This window comes from Quercus robur, chromosome 12 (genome assembly GCF_932294415.1).
Source record: "Quercus robur chromosome 12, dhQueRobu3.1, whole genome shotgun sequence".
NCBI classification, from domain to species: Eukaryota; Viridiplantae; Streptophyta; class Magnoliopsida; order Fagales; family Fagaceae; genus Quercus; species Quercus robur.
The window spans coordinates 29740689-29761921 of record NC_065545.1 but is presented as its reverse complement, the minus strand read 5'-3'; the positions used below and the strand labels follow the sequence as shown (position 1 = coordinate 29761921).

The 21233-nt window shown below is 43.7% G+C and overlaps 2 protein-coding genes across 3 annotated transcripts in view; both read right to left on the bottom strand.

The window, feature by feature from the left end:
- Positions 1-21233, bottom strand: part of LOC126710239 (7-deoxyloganetin glucosyltransferase-like) — a 91867-nt gene that overhangs the window by 9731 nt on the left and 60903 nt on the right. The gene's annotated exons all lie outside the window — the stretch shown is intronic.
- Positions 15739-20671, bottom strand: LOC126710237 (uncharacterized). The gene is made up of 3 exons (XM_050410613.1): positions 20499-20671; positions 16675-17621; positions 15739-16602 (listed from the first exon to the last, which is right to left on the bottom strand). The coding sequence occupies exons 1-3, from the start codon at positions 20587-20589 to the stop codon at positions 15922-15924; spliced, it is 1719 nt and encodes a 572-aa protein (XP_050266570.1). The 5' UTR covers positions 20590-20671; the 3' UTR covers positions 15739-15921.

The following is a 21233-nucleotide window of genomic DNA, read 5'->3' as shown; positions in this document are numbered from 1 at the left end:
CTATTGCTTCTTCTCCATCTCCACCAACGTCTGAGGACGAGAGTGACAATGGCTCCGGCAATGATGATGCTGATGAGGACGATGGTGCTAGCTCGCCCAATGATGATGAGATGTGTACTTGATATACTTACCCTTTGTCACTTGTGACAAAAAGTGGGAGTAGTTTTGAGATGAGAGTAATCATACTCATAGGGGGAGAGTTAGTATAGGAGATTTTGTGATAGGGGGAGTGTATAAGAGGGATGTAGTGAGAATTTTTGTATTTTTTTTCTTCCTTTTTTTTAGATACATTATATCTTGTACATTGGTCTTATGACCACTTAGTGATAGCAGACATTGTACTTATCTTATATATATATATATATATATTTGATGATGTTGTTATCACATTTCACCTATCTCTTCATGTGTTGTTTCTTTTCTCTCTTTATACATACATTTCTTATTTAATGTATGCAATCTTATATTTCTGTTTCACACTAAGATGCCTTGATGAGTTTTGATTAAAGTGTTTCAGAAATACAGGTTGTCAAAGTCTTCTTGCCATAAACTCTCTTCTTGCAAAGTTTTTCAGGAGTTTGTGTTAGGATAGATTTTATTGTATTCAACAAGTGAGTATGAGTTGAGTGATTTATGACTTCTCTCATATGTTCATTTGTTTATTGTGGTTTTGTCACAGATTGCCAAAGGGGGAGATTGTTAGGACATATGTGAATCATGTTAGAAACATATGTTAATATTTTATGTAATTGGCTAATCCTTTGACAAAACGCACTTTACTTATAATTGTGTAGATCTAGGATGTGTTTAATACTTCAAGGAACAAGGTTTCAAGTTCGTGTTAAAGTCATGTAAGTCTGTCTAAGAAACAAGTGGAGAAGTGTTGGATTTTAAAGCTCGACAACTAGCTTGATAGCTAGTATCTATCGAGGTTTGAAAGTTCAAAAACGTGTACAAAAACACTTTTGAACGTTTAGACCCCCAAAAACCAATTTAATCAACACACGCAATATGTTAAACAACTAGTGTGCGGAAACTTAACATATGCTATAATAAGGAATTGATTAAACAACTATCTAAGCCACAACAAAATAAACCACAGCAGATAATGTAAAGGCAGAGATAGAGAGGAAGGAAGATGCAAACACAGAGATAACACCAGATATGTTATCGAAGAGGAAACCGAAGACCTCGGCGAAAAACCTCTCCGCCGCCCTCCAAGCGGTAATCAATCCACTAGAAAATACAGTTGGGATACAAAGACAGCAATAGACCCTCCAAGCCTAATCTACCCAATGCACCTAAGCCCTCCAAGCTTCTTGCTCCAACGAGGTTGCGCCGAACCTTTTTCTTTTCTAGCTTTCCGGATTCCGCTACTACACCGTAGCATCAACCAATAAAGATTGGCTCCTTCCTAACTGCTTCCCAGAACTCCAAACGTCTGTCTCACAGAGATGATAATGGTGAGAACCAGGTTTGGTATAAAGGCCTCTCAAGGATTTGACAATGGAGAGGAAGAGAGTGAGGGAATTTGATGAGACTCTAAGGTAGAGATTGTGGGTGAAACAATCTGGTTTTTCTTTAGGGTTTCTCTCTCAAAATTCTCTCTGGAAGCTCTCTTTCAAACGTGGGTTAAAAGGGTATTTATACTGAAGAGGAGTGGAATGCGAAACGTCAGGTTTTTCCAAAACAGGGGTGGCTCGCGGCTTGACCTCGCGGCTTGACTAAGTCGCGAGTTCCAGTCGCGAGTTAACCGTATGGCCAGTTGTCCTGTTTTGTCCTGTAGTGCTCCAGCTAGCATGACTGTTCATCTTCCAGCATGCTTGGCACGTGTGCAGATTCTGGCGGGTTGAAGCCGCGAGTCCAGTCGCGAGTCCCAGCCGCGACTCTCTGTTTTCTTGCACACTCTTGAGCAATCTTCACACTATCTCACTCACTACCCTTACAACAATCCCACCTAAATACAGGGTTACTAAATGCTGAATTACAAGCAAATTTGACACGGAATAAAGCCAATTAGATGGTTGAATAAATTCAACCTTACAATCTCCCCCTTTGGCTATTCCGTGACAAAACCCTAAAACAGACTCTAGACTTAACATGTGAGTTGGGAACAGTTGATCAAAACTCACTCACACCTAACTCTAGAAGCTGTGAAGCACTTGTATCATATGAACATAAACTCCTGAAACACAACAATACACCATGATCATTGTAAGCAGAAAATTATTAATGCATATGAAACAGGCAAAAAGAGATCAAGCATAAGATGGAGTTAATGAACAAACCATGGCTTGATCAACCAAGTGAACACCACAAGGTAGTGATCACAGTGCTCATTCACACTTGGAATGAACACAAGGACATACAAGTTAACATGCACAAGGCAAGACACTTGTATGCTCAACACTCAACCAATGCATAGCTCACATGGCATATGCATCTAGGAACAATCCTACAAGGGCACAAGAGTGACAGTACATAAACCACAATGCAGAACATTTAGATTTAAAATACTGATTTCACATAGCATAAAGGCTGCACTTAAGCATGGTACATACCACAAGGCCTACAAACTATGCATAAAACATAAACCCTCAAAGCTTACAAAAGCATATGGGTACAAACCACATTATATTGAATAAAAACTTAAACAATATAAACTAAAAGTGCTTAAAGTTTCTCCCCTTCAAAATGATGAGAAGCTGTGATGCACTTGGAACATATATACTTGTAACCTGAAACACTTGCACAAAACACATTAGACCCTCAAGGTAAAGCAAGTAATAAAAGGACAAGTATAATGTAACAGACAAATTGCGATCAAGTAAACATGATGTAAAACATATGAGCAACTTGATCAAACACAATAAAGTTTTATTGTTAACACAATGTCTTCTCCCCCTTGGTATATGCATCTCCCCTATGGAATATCTCTCCCCCTACAAATGTGCACGAGAAATAGAATTTCTCCCCCTAAGGATGTGCACAAGAGTCATAACAAGAGTCATATAGAAATGACAAAATACTCCGGAATACTCTCTAGAGTATACTCTCCCCCTTTTTGTCAGGAATAGACAAAGGGTCAAGGAGAAAAGAGGGCAAGAGATGAAGGTATGAACAATGCTAAAGATGCATGAGGGGTGCAAGATGAATGAGAAAATGAAGCTCAAACCTAAGACAAAGTAACATGCTACAAAGCATAAGGTAAGCATGACATGCTAGGATGAAGAAATAAGGTAAAGACCAATGCATGACAAGGGTAGCAAAGGTGTGTGCAAGAGGTGGCTAAGTGCAATGCATGACCAATGCATGAAAAATGCACATGTGGGGCAAAGTGTGCAAAATACACAACTAATGAACCAAACATGTTCCTAATGAGGAAACATGAGAAACCCCAAAGTTTGGTACTCATCGGAGTCCAAACAAGCGAGAAAATGCCTAAGAGACATTTTATCAAACACCTAGCATGCACACTATGAACAATAATGTGAAACAATGCATGAACATCATGAAATTCACCCTTAATACATGTTCTAATTGCCACAAGGAGCCAACATCCAATGCAAATCAACAAAATAAACCAAACCCATGAAAAAAATTTGACAAAAATTAAGTTTTCCCAACCCCTATGATAAAAATCCCAACCAAGAGCACAAAACTCTCCAAAACATAATCTAAGGATCAAAAATAATGAAAAGAATTTATAATTACCTTAGAAATGTTAATGGAATGAAAAACCATTCAAATTGGTTGGATTTTGATGTAAAAATATTGAAAGAGGGGTTTTAGAGAGGATGGGAGAGGTTTAAAACAAGTTTCCCACAAAAAGCCCTTTAAAAAACTGTTTCTGGGCGTTTCGCGACTGGGCGAGTCGCGAGGTTCAGTCGCGAGCAAGCCGCGAGCCGCGAGTTTCAGCCGCGAGCCGCGAGTTTCAGCCGCGAAAATCTTCGCGAGTCGCGAGTGAGCCGCGAGCAAGCCGCGAGTGAGTCGCCAAAAGCTTCTGGATGAGCTCGCGACTGGGGTTTCGCGACTGGCGAGTCGCCAGCTGAGCCGCGAAAAACTCTGGCACCTGTTTTTCGAAACAAAACATGTTTAAACAATGAAAAACAAATTAAACACTAAACAAGAACTCAAAGAGTGATAAAAATCACTTCCAAAAACATATAAAATGATCAAAAATCTTTTTGGATTGAACCATATATGATTGAGCATACACACATCACATTTAGACAAGTACAATCTAACAAATGAATGAGACATTCATTGAACATTAGGCATGTGTGTTGTGTGTGTGTATCAAATGTGGAATAGTCCTTAGTCTAGAGTGAAGTTTCAATGATCAATTCAATCAAGTCATACACAACTAGTGCTAAGTCAAGTGGTCTATCTCAATTATAGAAATGAACATATATGACCTCCCACAAGAAAATGATTACATAAGATTGAAGCTTTTCATTTGGCTTCTTTACAATTCATAACATTTGATCATTTTGAATCAATACAACTCATTTTGAGCAATACATCTCATTTTTGAGATTGATGCCTGAAATTTTTGATATTTCAATTTGATGAACAAGCCTTTGGCTTTTTGGGCATCAAACATTTTCATATAAGTCGCTTTCCCTTTTTCCTAGTCGAATACTAGTATGTGCGACGGCTTTTGCAGCTCATTATCTCTTTTCATTTTGAGATTTACATTTATTGAGCTCTTTAAGCAATAAAGATAAAAGAGTGGGAAGAGATATAAGCACAAGTCTACGCATGTATCAAAACCAACATGACTATTGACAAATCATTCATGACAAGTTTGAAGATCGATTTACAACAATCACACAAAGATGTCAAGATTTTTCCCACAAAGATATAAGTGCAAAAATAACAAGCTAAGCTCGAAAATGCACAAAGCCATTTGTACAAAGGTACAAGGCCAAACTCACATGTGATATGTGCTCAAACATATACGATCAAACTTTTTGAATTTTTCACTTTTTATGTGGTTTTGGATTTTTACTCACACAAAATAGAAACATAAAAGTAAGATCAAAAACAAAACAATGCATACAAATAAATGCATGATGCACAAAATGCATGAAGATATGACATTTAATGCATGAAGGGTCCTACAAAGATCGAAAGAATTAGATCAAGGACCAAAAGAGCAAAAGCTCAACCATAGGAACCCTTCCTCATCCAAACGGAACGATTGTTTGGAATGAGTGTCCCAAGAGAAGCGAGACGAGGGTTGGAAGAATAAGAACCGGAGATGCACATAGTCAAGGAGTTAAGAGCATTAAACATTTTCTTTAACAACATGCTATTTTCACTCAAATCCAGTTTACTCTTTTTAGCACTTCCAAAAAGCTCAAGTTTCTCTTTTCTTTTGATTCTCTTAAGAGCTTGAAACTTAGAGCAATGAGGTCTTAGATGACCAAAGGCACCACAATGGTGACAAACAATGTGTTTAGGTCCACTAGGCTTTTTGGGAATGGATCTAGCAACATGGTTTTGTTCCCTCTTCAACTTATGACATTGAGGTCTTATATGACCAATCACACCACAATGGTGGCAAGTTGGAACAAACTTAGATCCATCCAAAGCCTTAGGTTGAGACCTAAACGAAGACTTTGACTTAACAGCCTTTCTCTCCACCTTTTGATTTCTTTTATGTGGAGGAATGTACACCGATTTGTCCTTTAAGGTAGAACACACACTAGGCACAAAATCGGGTACCACAACATGATTGCAACAAATATTATCATCCTTTTTAACAATAGGTTCAGCAATCAAATACTTGGCATGCATCTTAAGAGATTCATTTTCACATTTAAGATCATCAACAAGTTTGTTAGACAAAACAAGTTTAGCATCCAAGTCCATATTCAAACATTCAAACTCTTTCAGCTTTTCAAGAGAAATTTCAGCAAGTTTTTTATATTTCTCAACCAATTTGTTGGATTCATTGAGCTTAGCAATCAAATCATCCTTTTCACAAAATAACTTGCTCAAATTCTTTTGAAACTTCTTAGCATTTTTCTTGAAGAGTTTGTCAACAACACCCATAGATTCAAATAACATGTCATCACACTTATGAGGATTAACACTCATAGAGGCATTTTCACAAACACGTGGCATGTTACATTCATCACCAACCAAATCATGCAAAGAGTCATACAAAGCACAATCCATGGCAAATAAACACAAGGGGTCAAGGATCACACTTAGGTATTTTAACCACAACAAGTGTACCCGCTCTGATACCAACTGAAAGTTCAAAAACGTGTACAAAAACACTTTTGAACGTTTAGACCCCCAAAAACCAATTTAATCAACACACGCAATATGTTAAACAACTAGTGTGCGGAAACTTAACATATGCTATAATAAGGAATTGATTAAACAACTATCTAAGCCACAACAAAATAAACCACAGCAGATAATGTAAAGGCAGAGATAGAGAGGAAGGAAGATGCAAACACAGAGATAACACCAGATATGTTATCGAAGAGGAAACCGAAGACCTCGGCGAAAAACCTCTCCGCCGCCCTCCAAGCGGTAATCAATCCACTAGAAAATACAGTTGGGATACAAAGACAGCAATAGACCCTCCAAGCCTAATCTACCCAATGCACCTAAGCCCTCCAAGCTTCTTGCTCCAACGAGGTTGCGCCGAACCTTTTTCTTTTCTAGCTTTCCGGATTCCGCTACTACACCGTAACATCAACCAATAAAGATTGGCTCCTTCCTAACTGCTTCCCAGAACTCCAAACGTCTGTCTCACAGAGATGATAATGGTGAGAACCAGGTTTGGTATAAAGGCCTCTCAAGGATTTGACAATGGAGAGGAAGAGAGTGAGGGAATTTGATGAGACTCTAAGGTAGAGATTGTGGGTGAAACAATCTGGTTTTTCTTTAGGGTTTCTCTCTCAAAATTCTCTCTGGAAGCTCTCTTTCAAAAGTGGGTTAAAAGGGTATTTATACTGAAGAGGAGTGGAATGCGAAACGTCAGGTTTTTCCAAAACAGGGGTGGCTCGCGGCTTGACCTCGCGGCTTGACTAAGTCGCGAGTTCCAGTCGCGAGTTAACCGTATGGCCAGTTGTCCTGTTTTGTCCTGTAGTGCTCCAGCTAGCATGACTGTTCATCTTCCAGCATGCTTGGCACGTGTGCAGATTCTGGCGGGTTGAAGCCGCGAGTCCAGTCGCGAGTCCCAGCCGCGACTCTCTGTTTTCTTGCACACTCTTGAGCAATCTTCACACTATCTCACTCACTACCCTTACAACAATCCCACCTAAATACAGGGTTACTAAATGCTGAATTACAAGCAAATTTGACACGGAATAAAGCCAATTAGATGGTTGAATAAATTCAACCTTACAAGGTTTAAAAGCTGCTGAAGCCCGATGCTCGACAGTTATCTCGATAGATAAGCTATCTATCGAGGTTTATGAAATTCAGTTCTTCAGAGCTGATTTTAATTCAATCCATGGGTATATGTTTGGGCTTTCTTTTCTCACAACCCTAAACATATATAAGGATTATTTTAAGGGCCGTCAAAGGTTGCGCAAGTGTGAAACAAAGTTGTGTTCATGCAAATTGTGAACCGTAGACAAAATTTGTCCTAGTTCATCTTTCTCTTGAAGAAGCTACTGTGTTTGTACACCTTAGGGTTTTGTGACCAAGGAGCTTCGTGATCCTCATCGTGTGATGAACTGAAGAACTTTGTAGCTAACATCTTTCTCAAGTTGGTGATTAGTCGTGTACTGGGATCCGTGCATCTATTAGTTAGTCACATATTGGGAGCAGCCGTGCATTGAAAAGGAGATATTGTCACTACAGAACAAGTCCAATTGGGTATTGGGGTAAAGGTTCAACTATAGGTTGGTATAAGGTACTGGGATTCCTTTACTTGTAACCGCTTGTTTTGATAATAGTGGATTATAGGAAGTGGTGACCTTAAAATCACCCGGTGGGGTTTTTGTCGTGTAGGTTTTCCCCATTCGTAAACAAATCACCGTGTCAATTTATTTTCCGCTACATATTTAGTTAATTGGTGATTTGTTTATTCTACCACGAGTTTTGCATGTTAATTGAATTAACTAGTTGCTAACCCATGCGATGCACGGGAAAGCTATTGACTATGAAAAAAAAAAACTTCAACAATGAGTAAAGAATTTAAATTTATCTCGTCATAGTCATAAGAGTAGTTTTAGGACCATATTATTTTACAACTTTTTGCCACAATTTTGACATGGCAGTGGGAGAATGTTGTTTATGCATGAAAAATTATTTATAATAAAATCTAAGAAATTTAGAAATAGAAAATTGGGTTAATAATATGCATATTATAGACATTTTGCTAGTTAGTATTTAAAAAAAAAAATGAAGAAATATTTAACTTCTATGCTTTTCTCAATCCTACTTAGTCGTAGTAATAACAAAATAGGCAATTCAAAATATGAAACAATATTAAAATTATAACACCTAATTCCATTATCTTTTATGTTGAATCGAAACAAATAATCAATCAACCAAAAATCATAGCTTTAATTTAGAAAACAAAATATCACATTAACCCAAATAAAAAGCATTTAAGGTAAAGAATTAAGATCAACCTACTGAGACGCAAATACCAAAAATCCCAAGGCTTAAAACTTCCAAATTTATAGAATCCCCAAATTCTACTTCAAAACCAAATAAAACCCTTCAAATTCAAAAAAATTGTATATAACATACCAAATAAAAATTTATCCTTGGGCTGGAAGACATAGGTTGTAGCTTTTATTTTTCTCCAAAAAAATAGATATGCTTCTGTACGGCACCGAGATCCTAGGCCCATACTGGCCCTGGGCCCAGTCCCATACAGGCCCTGGGCCCAGTCCCACACAGGCCCTGGGCCCAGTCCCATACCGGCCTTGGGCACAGGCCCAGCAGAAAGGTCCAGTTATCCTGCGCCCTTCTTGGAGCTTCCTTAATGTATAAACAAGCGTAGAGTATTGAATTCCAAGAGGTGATCGGTCAAACGTTCCCGGTCAAATATATGAACTGTTCCCGGGAAAATGTGATATTCACAGGAAACTGAGTTGCCGAACATAATCGGTCAAGATGGAGCCAAGTTCCAAGATCATAAATGCTGCACTGCCCTCTCACCTAAACATCCACTTTAATCAGATAATATTGGACCTTCAATAGCACTAACGGTGGCTGTAATCATAATCTCCCCACTAACCTTGGCTATAAATAGAAGAAAGTTGGGAGAAGAAAGGGTTCAGAAAAATTAAGAGAAAACAGTCAAGGAGAGAGTATAAACTGAATGTTGCTTTGAGTCTCTCTGCCGAGAATGACCCATTGTAGGAAATCCTTAAGCCCACTACAAATAAATTGTGAGCCCAAGTGATCTAAGGCCCAGAAGTCTTGTACTTGGTTCCTACAATTGGCGCCCACAGTGGGGCCCTCCTACTAAGCCGTGGTTCGATTGAGACTCAAACGAAAGGAATGTCTGAGGAACGTTCAGGAAAGCGTGCACCGAGCGGCTCCATAGGATCTTCTCGGGGGTCAACGTGGAGGGAGAGAAGGCAGAAACGGCGGGAAGATAGGGAGCAACCAAGGGGGGAGGAAAGGTCCGGATTGGGAGAAGGGTCGGCTCAGACACACCGGACGGTTTCCGGCGTCTCGGCGCATCGGCAGCATGATGATAGAGATCGAGAGTTGGAGCGGTTGCGCAGACTGGTAATGGATTTAGAGCTGGAAGCGAGGGATCGGCGACATGAAAGGAATCGCAACCCCCAACAAAGGAGAAATCAGGGCGAGGGCTCTAGCCGATCTGGTACGCAACGATCCCGAGACCGATCGCGTTCCCAAGAGTCACACCTGCAACCACGGGGACTACGTCATCAACGAAACCGCTCACGGTCGCATGGTTACGATGACCAAGGATCAGAATCGCCGGAGGAACGACTGCACCACAATGCTGCCGTGGATGCCATGAGCCGAGCCTTGCGGATGGCGGCCCGGTCTCCATTCTCCGATGAAATTGAACGGGCCCCGCTGCCGAGCAGATTCACGCGACCGCCATTCAATTCGTATGAGGGGAGGACGGACCCCGTGGAACATGTCAGCCATTACATCCACATGATGTCTTTGCATGCGCACAACGATGCATTGATGTGTAAAGTATTCCCCTCTAGTCTCGGCTCTACCGCACTGAGATGGTTCAATGGGTTGCGGAAAGGTTCTATACACAGCTTCGCCGAGCTGATTCAGGAATTCGGCAGCAGGTTCGTGACATGCAGCCGAGTGCAACAACCGGTCGACACATTGCTTTCCATGAAAATGAGGGTCGGGGAAACCCTTCGGAGTTATGCCAGCCGATACTGGGAACTCTACAACGAGATTGGTGGAGGAAACGAGAAAATTGCGGCAAGCACCTTCAGGATGGGGCTCCCCGAAGATTCTGAATTGCGGGAGTCGCTGACGAGAAGACCCCCAGAGGACATGAGGCAACTGATGAGACGCATAGAGAAGTACAAACGCCTGGAGGATGACCGGCTACAAAGCAGGGGGAAAGCTCCTTTTGCGGGGAGATCTCGGCAAAGCATTTTGCCGCCAAAACCGAAAAGAGACTTTAGAATGCAGGAACCAGAGGTGCAAATCGAAGGGGTTAGTGTGGTGTTTAAAGAGCCCGTGCACAAAATCTTGGAACGGATCAGGAACGAGCCATTCTTCAGATGGCCGAACAAAATGGAGGGTGACCCATCTCGGAGGAACCAAAACCTATACTGCACCTATCACAGAGAAAAGGGGCACACCACCGAGCAGTGTAGGGTATTAAAAGATCATCTCGGACAGCTAGTGAAGGCAGGGCACCTGAAAGAGTTTGTAGTAGATTCCATTGACCGAGAATCCGGGCAGGGCGCCCAACAGAAAAGGAACCCCCTTCCACCACCCCTGGGGGTAATCGACGTCATCCATGCCGCACCAAGAAGAGCAGCAGCGGGAAAAAGGGTAATGACAGTGGCTTGCGCGGAGGGAGAATCATCCAAGAAGAAAATGAAAGTTGGACAGCTGGCCATCTCGTTCGGAGAAGATGATTTGGAAGGGACGATCCAACCTCACGACGACGCTTTGGTGGTAACAGCCCGGATAGGCGGATTCTTAGTGAAGAGGGTGATGATTGATCAAGGTAGCGGGGCTGACGTCATGTACCCGGACCTCTTCAAAGGGCTCGGGTTAAAGACCCAGGATTTGGCGAAGTATGACACGCCATTGGTCTCGTTTGACGGGAGAGTTGTGATTCCCGAGGGGGCAAATCTCTCTCCCAGTGAACATGAAAGGCAAGGGAGTTATAGTTACATTCATAGTAGTCCGATCATTCGCACCTTACACCGCAATCCTGGGGAGGCCGTGGATTCACGCCATGGGGGCTGTTCCGTCTACCCTTCACGTGAAAGTAAAATTTCCTACTGAGTATGGAGTTGCAGAAGTAAGAGGGAACCAACAGGTGGCAAAGCAATGCCTTGTAGCCGCGGTCAGGTGGGAAAAAGAACAGCTCGGTCAAGCTGAGCACGCCGAGAAAGAGACTGCATAGCAATTACAGAAACCCCGGGAAACTGGGGCGGACGTTGCCGAGGATGTGCTGAAGGTAAGAATTCTTCCAGATAGTGATAGATATTTCCAGATAGGCACAAGCATGAATGACCGGGAAAGGGTAAAGATGTTGTTGTTCCTGTTGCAGAACATAGATGTCTTCGCATGGAACCCGTATGAAGTGCCCGGCGTAGATCCCGAATTCATTGTCCACAGACTCAATTTGGATCCATTATTCCCCTCGAAGAAGCAGAAGCCAAGAAGAGCGTCAAAAGAACACGTCGATGCAGTAAACCTGGAGGTACAGCGGCTGAGGGAGGCCGGAGTCATAAAGGAGATATTCTTCCCGAAGTGGTTGGCAAACACTGTCGTGGTGAAGAAGAAGAACGGCAAATGGAGAGTTTGTGTGGACTTCACAGACTTGAACAAGGCATGTCCCAAAGACCCATTCCCGATGCCCAAGATTGACCAGTTAGTAGATGCAACATACGGGCACCCGAGGATGAGCTTCCTAGATGCCTTCCAGGGCTACCACCAGATTGCCTTGGTGCCCGAAGACCGAGAAAAGACAGCATTTATCTCCCCGAATGCAAACTATCACTACGAGGTCATGCCGTTTGGATTGAAGAACGCCGAGGCCACGTATCAGCGAATGATGACGAGAATGTTCCGAGAAAAGATTGGATGCACGGTTGAAGTTTATATCGACGACATGGTGGTAAAAAGCAGAATGGAGTCACAGCACACCGAAGACCTCCGGGGAGTATTCGAGATACTACGACAGCACAAATTGCGCCTGAATGCCGAGAAGTGCACTTTCGGAGTAGAGGCTGGTAAGTTCCTGGGATATCTGATCTCTACTCGGGGAATAGAAGCTAACCCCGACCAAATAAAGGCCGTGAACCGCCTCAAACCACCAAGCAATCCTAAAGAGGTGCAAGTGCTCACCGGAATGTTAGTCGCCCTGAACCAATTTATCTCCAAGTTTGCCGATCATTGTCGGCCGTTTTATCAACTTCTGAAAAAGTGGAAGGGGTTTCGATGGGACGAGAGCTGTGATGAGGCTTTTTGAGAGCTAAAGGAATACATGGCAGAGGCGCCGAGGTTGACGGCCCCGGAGCCTGGGGAGGATCTGTTTATGTACCTTGCAGTCACCGAACATGCCGTAAGTGCTGTGTTACTAAGGGACCGGGGAGTACAAATGCCAGTGTATTACGTGAGCAAAACCTTAGTAGACGCCGAGACAAGGTACCTGCCCCTTGAGAAGTTAGTTTTAGCCCTGGTGCACGCCACGAGGAAGTTGCCACATTACTTCCAAGCACACACGGTGTTCGTCCTCACCAAGTATCCTTTGCAGTCATTGTTAAAGAGATCGGACTTCACAGGTCGGATTGCAAAATGGGGGACTCGGTTGGGATCGTTTGACATAAGATACCGACCTAGAAGCTCGGTGAAGGGACAGGTTCTCGCTGATTTCATCGCAGAATTCACTCCCAAGAACGAAGGCAAGGTAATCTGTAGTGCGGAGATTCGCCCGTGGAGGGTATTTGTGGACGGCGCATCAAATGCTATGGGGGCCGGGGCTGGCGTTGTCATAATCACCCCTGAGGGTATACGAATGGAACACTCCTTCAGATTGGGGTTCAAAGCCTCGAACAATGAAGCCGAGTATGAGGCCCTACTGGCCGGATTGAGGGCCGTATTGCATCTGGGCGCGAAGGATGTTGAGATTTACTCGGACTCTCGGCTGGTCGTTTATCAGATCACGGGGGACTTCGAGGCTCGGGACCCCCGAATGAAAGCTTACCTAAGTACGGCAAAGCAGATTATCGGTCAGTTTGGAACGGTAAAGATATCCCAGGTGGCTCGGTCACAAAACAAGCACGCTGACTCTCTTGCCACGTTAGCCTCATCGGCCACCGAGGACACGCCGCGGCTTATCACGATAGAACTTATAAGGGAGCCAAGCATTTATGTGAAGAGTGTTCCCAACCAGGCCGGAGTAGAAGTTGCGCAGGTAGCAGTGGCTGGTCCGTGTTGGATGAACCCGATCATAGACTTCCTTGCCGAAGATAAAGTTCCAGAGGATGAGGCCGAGGCCAACAAGATTCGCCGGATGGCTCCCCAATACTGGCTCTCTACGGATCGAAAGTTGTACCGAAGATCCTTTACAGGCCCTTACCTCTTGTGCCTACATCCCAAAAAAGTCAAAAGAGCTTCTGACCGAGCTACATGAGGGAATGTGTGGCGGGCATGCTGGGGGACAATCTTTAGCGCACAAAGCGATGACACAGGGGTTTTGGTGGCCACAGATGCAGAAGGATGCCGCTGAATACGCTCGGAGCTGCGAACAGTGTCAAAAGCACGCCCCAATGATCCATCAGCCTACAGGACACCTAAACCCTGTCAGCAGCCCATGGCCGTTCGCACAATGGGGGCTTGACATCCTCGGGCCATTCCCCCGAGCAACGGGGAACCGCCGTTTTGTATTAGTAGCTGTAGATTACTTTACGAAGTGGGCTGAAGCCGAAGCCTTGGCTAATATCCGGGATACGGACGTGAAGAAGTTTGTATGGAAAAACATAGTTACAAGGTTTGGGGTGCCGAATTCGCTTGTAACAGACAATGGGCTACAGTTCGACAGCAACTCTTTTCGGACCTTCTGCAGCGAGCACGGCATCAGGAACAAGTATTCAACCCCGGCATACCCACAAAGCAACGGCCAAGCTGAAGCAGTAAACAAGACTATTTTGAACGGGCTCAAGAGAAGGTTGGATGGGGCGAAAGGAAGATGGGCGGAGGAGCTACCCAGTGTATTGTGGGCTTACCGCACGACCCCTAGGAGATCCACGGGGGAAACCTCGTTTTCTCTGACATACGGAGCAGAAGCAGTGATACCAACCGAGGTGAGCTTATGCAGTGCAAGGGTCGCCGGGTTTGACCCCGTCCAGAACGCCGACCTGATGATGGAGCATTTGGATTGGCTAGAAGAATGCAGGGAGGCTGCGACCGTACGGCTAGCCGAGTATCAGCAGAAGTTGGCCCAAAGATACAACCGAAATGTAAGGGGGAGGGAATTCAGTGCCGGGGAACTAGTGTTAAGAAGGGTAGTGGGGAACATGCGGGACGTGACTGCAGGGAAGCTTGCTCAAACCTGGGAGGGGCCATACAGAGTCACAGCCATTGCGGGTGCAGGGGCCTACTACTTGGAGGACCTTGACGAGAGGCCGCTCCCCCGACCATGGAACGCCAACAACTTGAAGAAATTCTTTGCATGATCATCCGTGTAAGCCAGAACTTGTATTTCATTGAAATTAAGAGCATGATGAACGTTTTTTTTTATATGCTATTTTTGATTCCGTAACCGCACACCCAGAGAATTGCAAACAAATCTCTAAGGATAGAAACCTGACTCTCGACTCGATCAAAATCGCCGAGCAGGTGGAAACCTTACAAATAAATCTCCAAGGACAAAAACCTGACTCTCGGCTCGATCCAAATTGCCGAGCAAGTGGAAACCTTACAAATAAATCTCTAAGGACAGAAACCTGACTCTTGGCTCGATCCAAATCGCCGAGCAGGTGGAAACCTTACAAATAAATCTCTAAGGACAGAAACCTGACCCTCGGCTCGATCAAAATCGCCGAGCAGGTGGAAACCTTACAAATAAATCTCTAAGGACAGAAACCTGACCCTCGGCTCGATCAAAATCGCCGAGCAGGTGGAAACCTTACAAATAAATCTCTAAGGACAGAAACCTGACCTTCGGCCCGATCAAAATCGCCGAGCGGGTGAAAACCTTACAAATAAATCTCTAAGGGCAGAAACCTGACCTTCGGCTCAATCAAAATCGCCGAGCAGGTGGAAACCTTACAAACAAATCCCTAAGGACAGAAACCTGATTCTCGGTTAAACTCATATCTCCGAACAGGTGGAAACCTTACAAGCGAATACTCTAAGGACGAAAACACGATTCTCGGTTATACTAAAGCTTGAAGAAAACCTAACTCTTTTGCAAATACTAAGTCCATTAGTGCTTTCAAATTACCCAAAGCGCCGCACAACAGGTTTTCGGGGGTACCATTCTATTAAGCGGCCATAGCACTGGCATAATTCAAGCAAAACACACAAATAGATATAAATTCATTCAATAAATTGAAACGGGAAAAGAAAACGGTCTGCTAATTAAACAAATAAAGGCAATTGTTCAGTCACCACATCCCGGTGACGTAGGCAAATAAAACCAGCAAAATAAGGCAATTGTTCAGTCACCACATCCCGGTGACATAGGCAAATAAAACCAAAAAATTAAAAATAAGCTAGTAAATAAAAGTAAAATCAGCTGGGAGGTTGGGTCGGCGGAGTCACTTCCTGCTGAACGGTCAGAGGGAAAGGCGGGTCCTCACCGAGAAGCTCCTGCACAGTCGGGATGCTGGTGGCCTCCATTTCCTCGGGCTCGGCGTGAGAATCGATTTGCTCAACCAGCTCCCTCATACTGGCCGTCTCCTCCTCGTCAATAGCAGCCGGGGCGTTCTGGACGGCAGGTACAGGGTTCGGAAATGGAATTTGGCCGGGGTCTCTCAGCTGCGAATCTTCAGGAACTCCCATTGCCTGGAGAGCGGCAAACCACCCGGCCTCGAAACCCATATTCCGAGCCCGAGCCACCACCGGCTCTGCGGAATTTTCGGCATCAGCAAAACCTACGTCATACCACTTTTGTTCCGCGGCCGACAAGCCTGCCCTGAGATCGGCTATCTCATCGGCGTTGGAAGTGTTAAGGCTGATGGCTTCGGCTAATTTGACTTCCGTCTCATTCTGCTTGGTCAGGAGCTCCGCATACCTCTTTTCGGCCAATGCCCGGTTCTTCTCCGCAGCAGCAGCCTTCTTCTCAGCAGACTCAGCAGCTTTCAGCTTTTCCTTAGCCGTTTTAACTGCTGACTCCCGCGCCCCCTTCTCGCGCTCGTTTTCCTCGGCAAGCTCCCGTGCCCGGGCAGCCACAATGTGAGCCATTTGAGCGGCCTAGCAAGCACGAAGGTTAGAAAAGAAGCAAAAGGAAATCTATATGAAGGAGTAGATAGACAAAAGAATTACCGCAATGGCGTGCCACTCTAACCGGCACCCCACAGACTCCTCGGATCCCTCCTCAAAAGCATGCACGTCCTCGGGAAGTAGGAGAGCTTCGGCCAAAGTTTGGGCAATACGGCCGCCCTCGCCCTTCTCCCACATCCGAACACAGGCGGTTGAGGGCAATGGCTTGCCGTCCAAAAGGAACTTTGGCTTCCACACTGGAGCCACTTGGGAGGAGGACGCGTCCCCCGTGCAAGCTTCGGTTGGCGACTCGTGGATAACGATTCCACCTGTTGGTCGGGGAGGAGTCTGGACAGTAGCATCTCCCGGGCCCGTGGAAGGTTGATCGGTAACTTTTTGTTTCTTTCGGGCATGTCCGGCCTGCGAGGAGGGTGGGGGCTGAGGCACTTGACCCCGGCCCTGGGAAGGCGGGGGCTGATTAGGTTGCCGGGCACCTAGCACGAACCGTTCTATTGACATCACCTTCCTTGATACCATCCTTCCACTAGGTTGGATAGCTTTAGCTAGCAAGGCAGCCGCTTCTGTCACTTGTTGTTGAGGCACGGCGGCTGGATTCTCGGGAATGGGCTGCCCTTGCGCTTGGTCTCCTTGCTGTATGGCTTCGTGGGCTATCTCCCTGAGACGCCGGGATGCTTTTTCTGCAGATTCGTCTCGCAAAGGGGCTAGCTCGTCCGCGCAAGTAAACCGCCGACCAAATTCCCTCGCTTCCCCGGTTGTAAGCTTCGGCGGCAAAAAGTTTACGTACCGGACGTCTATGTATGATAGCAGGGGGCTGTCAACTATCAGTGCCTGCTTGAAAGGCTGCCAAGTAGAATAAACCGGCTCCACTCCGAGGATCAAGTGCGAGGCCCGGAGTTGTCCGTCCCAATACACGTATATCTCGGTACGGAGGACGAAGTTTAAATCCTTGGCGTGGACGGCTCTGAGGTCTTGAACAAACACTTTGCCGTCTGCAAAAGAACAGGAGGCACGTTAGTCTCTAACAATAAAAAAATTTTACTCCAATAAGAAGAAAAGAAGAGGCAGAGGAAAGCAATTATATGAAGGGGATGGTACAAACCCACTTCACGCCGTGTAAGGGGGCAAGGGATCTCCCCGGCAAACCAATTACCGCGCACCCTGACGAACTCTCCGGCAGAGTTCCTGTTCGAATCAGGTAGGCATGATATCAGCCGTACCCGAGCATCCCTTATCTTTAGGTAATAATTGGTGGCTTTGCTCCCACAGAGGCTGTACATTTGGTTAATGTCATGGTAGTCTAACTGTAAGTTAAAGGTGTGGTTCAACTTACTGACACAACTAACTACCCGGTAAAAATTGGGGGGAAGCTGGTCAGGGCACAACCCATAGTAAGTGAGTGTGTTTATCAAGAGGGGATCTACGGGGAACCTGACCCCACCTTCTAAAATGGACATCAAAGGAAAGAAGACTGTACCCTGCCCTCGGTGGAGTTCCATATCACTCTCATGGCAGTAAGCCACATCCACGTCATCGGGAATATTAAATTTACTCCTAAAGGTGGCCAAAGCAGCCGGGGATTCTAGAAGGTAAGAGTAACCCATCTATAAAGCCTAAAACTACAAAAGTGAACTCAAAGAAATAAAGCTGAAGGAACAGGAAGGGGAAGAAAAACTTACTTTGGGTTCTAAGGAGGAAAAGAACACTGAGCAAGCAAGCGCATAGAAATGTGGTCGGCAGAAAGTAAGCACTAAAGATCAGAGGCGAAGGAAAAATGGAAGGGTGTTCAGAGAGGGACTATTTATAAAGCCAAAAAGAAATGGGGGAAGAAGAAACGTTTAATCAAGCAATAAATGGGCACAATTTACGAGCGACCCAGCGAATGCCAAACGTAACTGATTCGCGCGCCGCTTCGGTCCACGAACCGTCAGGCAATAATGACGACTGCGCCTGGCACCACGAAACGGCGCGTCTTTTGAGATGAATATTAATAAGAAGTAACAGTCATAAGTCCCAGGCTAGAAGATTCCCGAGGTCAAAAGGCCCAGACAGCTCCTTGATTCTTCTCGGCGACCGAGTATGAATCAAGAGGGGGCTATTGTACGGCACCGAGATCCTAGGCCCATACTGGCCCTGGGCCCAGTCCCATACAGGCCCTGGGCCCAGTCCCACACAGGCCCTGGGCCCAGTCCCATACCGGCCTTGGGCACAGGCCCAACAGAAAGGTCCAATTATCCTACGCCCTTCTTGGAGCTTCCTTAATGTACAAACAAGCGTAGAGTATTGAATTCCAAGAGGTGATCGGTCAAACGTTCCCGGTCAAATATATGAACTGTTCCCGGGAAAATGTGATATTCACAGGGAACTGAGTTGCCGAACATAATCAGTCAAGATGGAGCCAAGTTCCAAGATCATAAATGCTGCACTGCCCTCTCACCTAAACATCCACTTTAATCAGATAATATTGGACCTTCAATAGCACTAACGGTGGCTGTAATCATAATCTCCCCACTAACCTTGGCTATAAATAGAAGAAAGTTGGGAGAAGAAAGGGTTCAGAAAAATTGAGAGAAAACAGTCAAGGAGAGAGTATAAACTGAGTGTTGCTTTGAGTCTCTCTACCGAGAACGACCCATTGTAGGAAATCCTTAAGCCCACTACAAATAAATTGTGAGCCCAAGTGATCTAAGGCCCAGAAGTCTTGTACTTGGTTCCTACAGCTTCATATGCCATATACAATATAAAATAAATACTTTAGAATATTATTCATTATGAAAACTAAAAGGCATGGAATGTGTTTAATGACATGACAAAATAGATAAATCGTACCTAAAGAAGCAATAAAGTGGAACAAATTCCTTTATACCATGCCCACCATCAAATTATAATAAGGTTGTAGAAATTTCAACCCAAAAACCAAACCCACGAAAACAATGTCAATATAATTATGGAGATTAACCCAAATACTCAAAAGAAAATCAATTCTAAACATAACAAAAGAATAAGATAGAAAGAAAAACTCAGGCATATATGAAAGCAAATAAAAAATTCGACATAAAAGATAAAATTTATTAATATCAATATAAACAAATATTCATATATGTTGAATTGAAATTCATTAATAATAACAATAGAAACAAATTCGACATAAAATTCATTAATCAAAGAAGCAATCACCTTTCATCCCTATGGAAGGACCCTATTTTCTGGTTGGAAGATAGTTTGAAGATTTGGAATGTCACTGTCATGTAGTTTAATGAAAGTGTATGAAGATGGTACCTAAATGTCACATACATACGTGCTTAGAAATTGTAGGTTTACTCATGGGAGCCGTTAATTTGTCATGATGCTGTTGATATGGGATGGTCAACACTTGGTCACCAATGCATTAATGACAAAAAACTTCTTGCTTGCTCATACTATCGCAATTCTGTTGAGTTTGGGTAGCAGATGTATCGGTGCTTTCTGATTAGGACCAAACGATCCCTTAACCTTCACAACTCCACATTGCAGATATATCAGCATGGTTCTTACATCAAATAGAAGACCAGTTCGGTAAGGGAGATCCATCTCACATTGCAAACAACCATAAAGCTATGGCATGTGTTTCTTTTCCTATTAAATATTATTTATCAACGAATAGCTCCTAATTTTAGTGGGCCCAAAAGTGGGTAATAGCTTGAAAATTAAAAGCAAGAAATTCCAAAAGCATGAGTTTAACTGTTAGAGAGACATGTTCTAGAATCTTCTTTCCTACTAGACCTCTTTACTGTAGTGTGAGCAGCACTTGGTTAACACTGCATACTGAACTCCCAAAACCCCTAAACAAAAGACCCAAAAAATTGAAGCCATAAATTAGAAACACATACCCATGGTGGCAGACTTGGCTTGGCAGCAAGTTGAGGGGTTGTAGTGGCACCGTTCAGTTTGGAGTTTGGACTGAGGGTTTGTTTTCACCATTTGGTTTATATATATATATATGATAATGATGAGTTTGAGTAAATGATAATGATTTATTTTTTAAATATTTTGCTGACATGGAAAATTGTGAGAACTTTAGAGACTTCAGTTATATATATATATATATATATATATAGATTAATTAACTTGGCTAAATCAGTTTGTTAATTTATCACAAGGGATCAATACATTCTTGGCCTATCAGTTATTTTTTTGGGGTTACTTGGAAAATGGCCTATAATTTCATACTAGTCATCACTTTAGAAATTGTCTATGATTTCCGGACCTTGCAAAAATGTTAAGTTTGTGCAATGGACAACCATGTACAAATAACCCATTCAAGTTGATCTGCTTTCGGTGTTTCCTACTTAATATTCAATTACTCAACTAAAGCTCAATTGCTTGAAGAGGTAGTGCTGGACAACTTGTCCAAATACTCCGTAAATAATAATAATAATAATAGAGAGAAAGAAAGCTCTTGCCAAACGAATACGACAAATTTGAGGCTGCTGTAAATAATTTATGTATTTTTTAAAATAAAAAATTTATTTAGTTTGACAAATTTGTAAAATACAAGACTTGTTCTTCCTATTTTATTTTTGTTCATTAAAATAGTATATAATATTTTCATAGAAATCTAAATA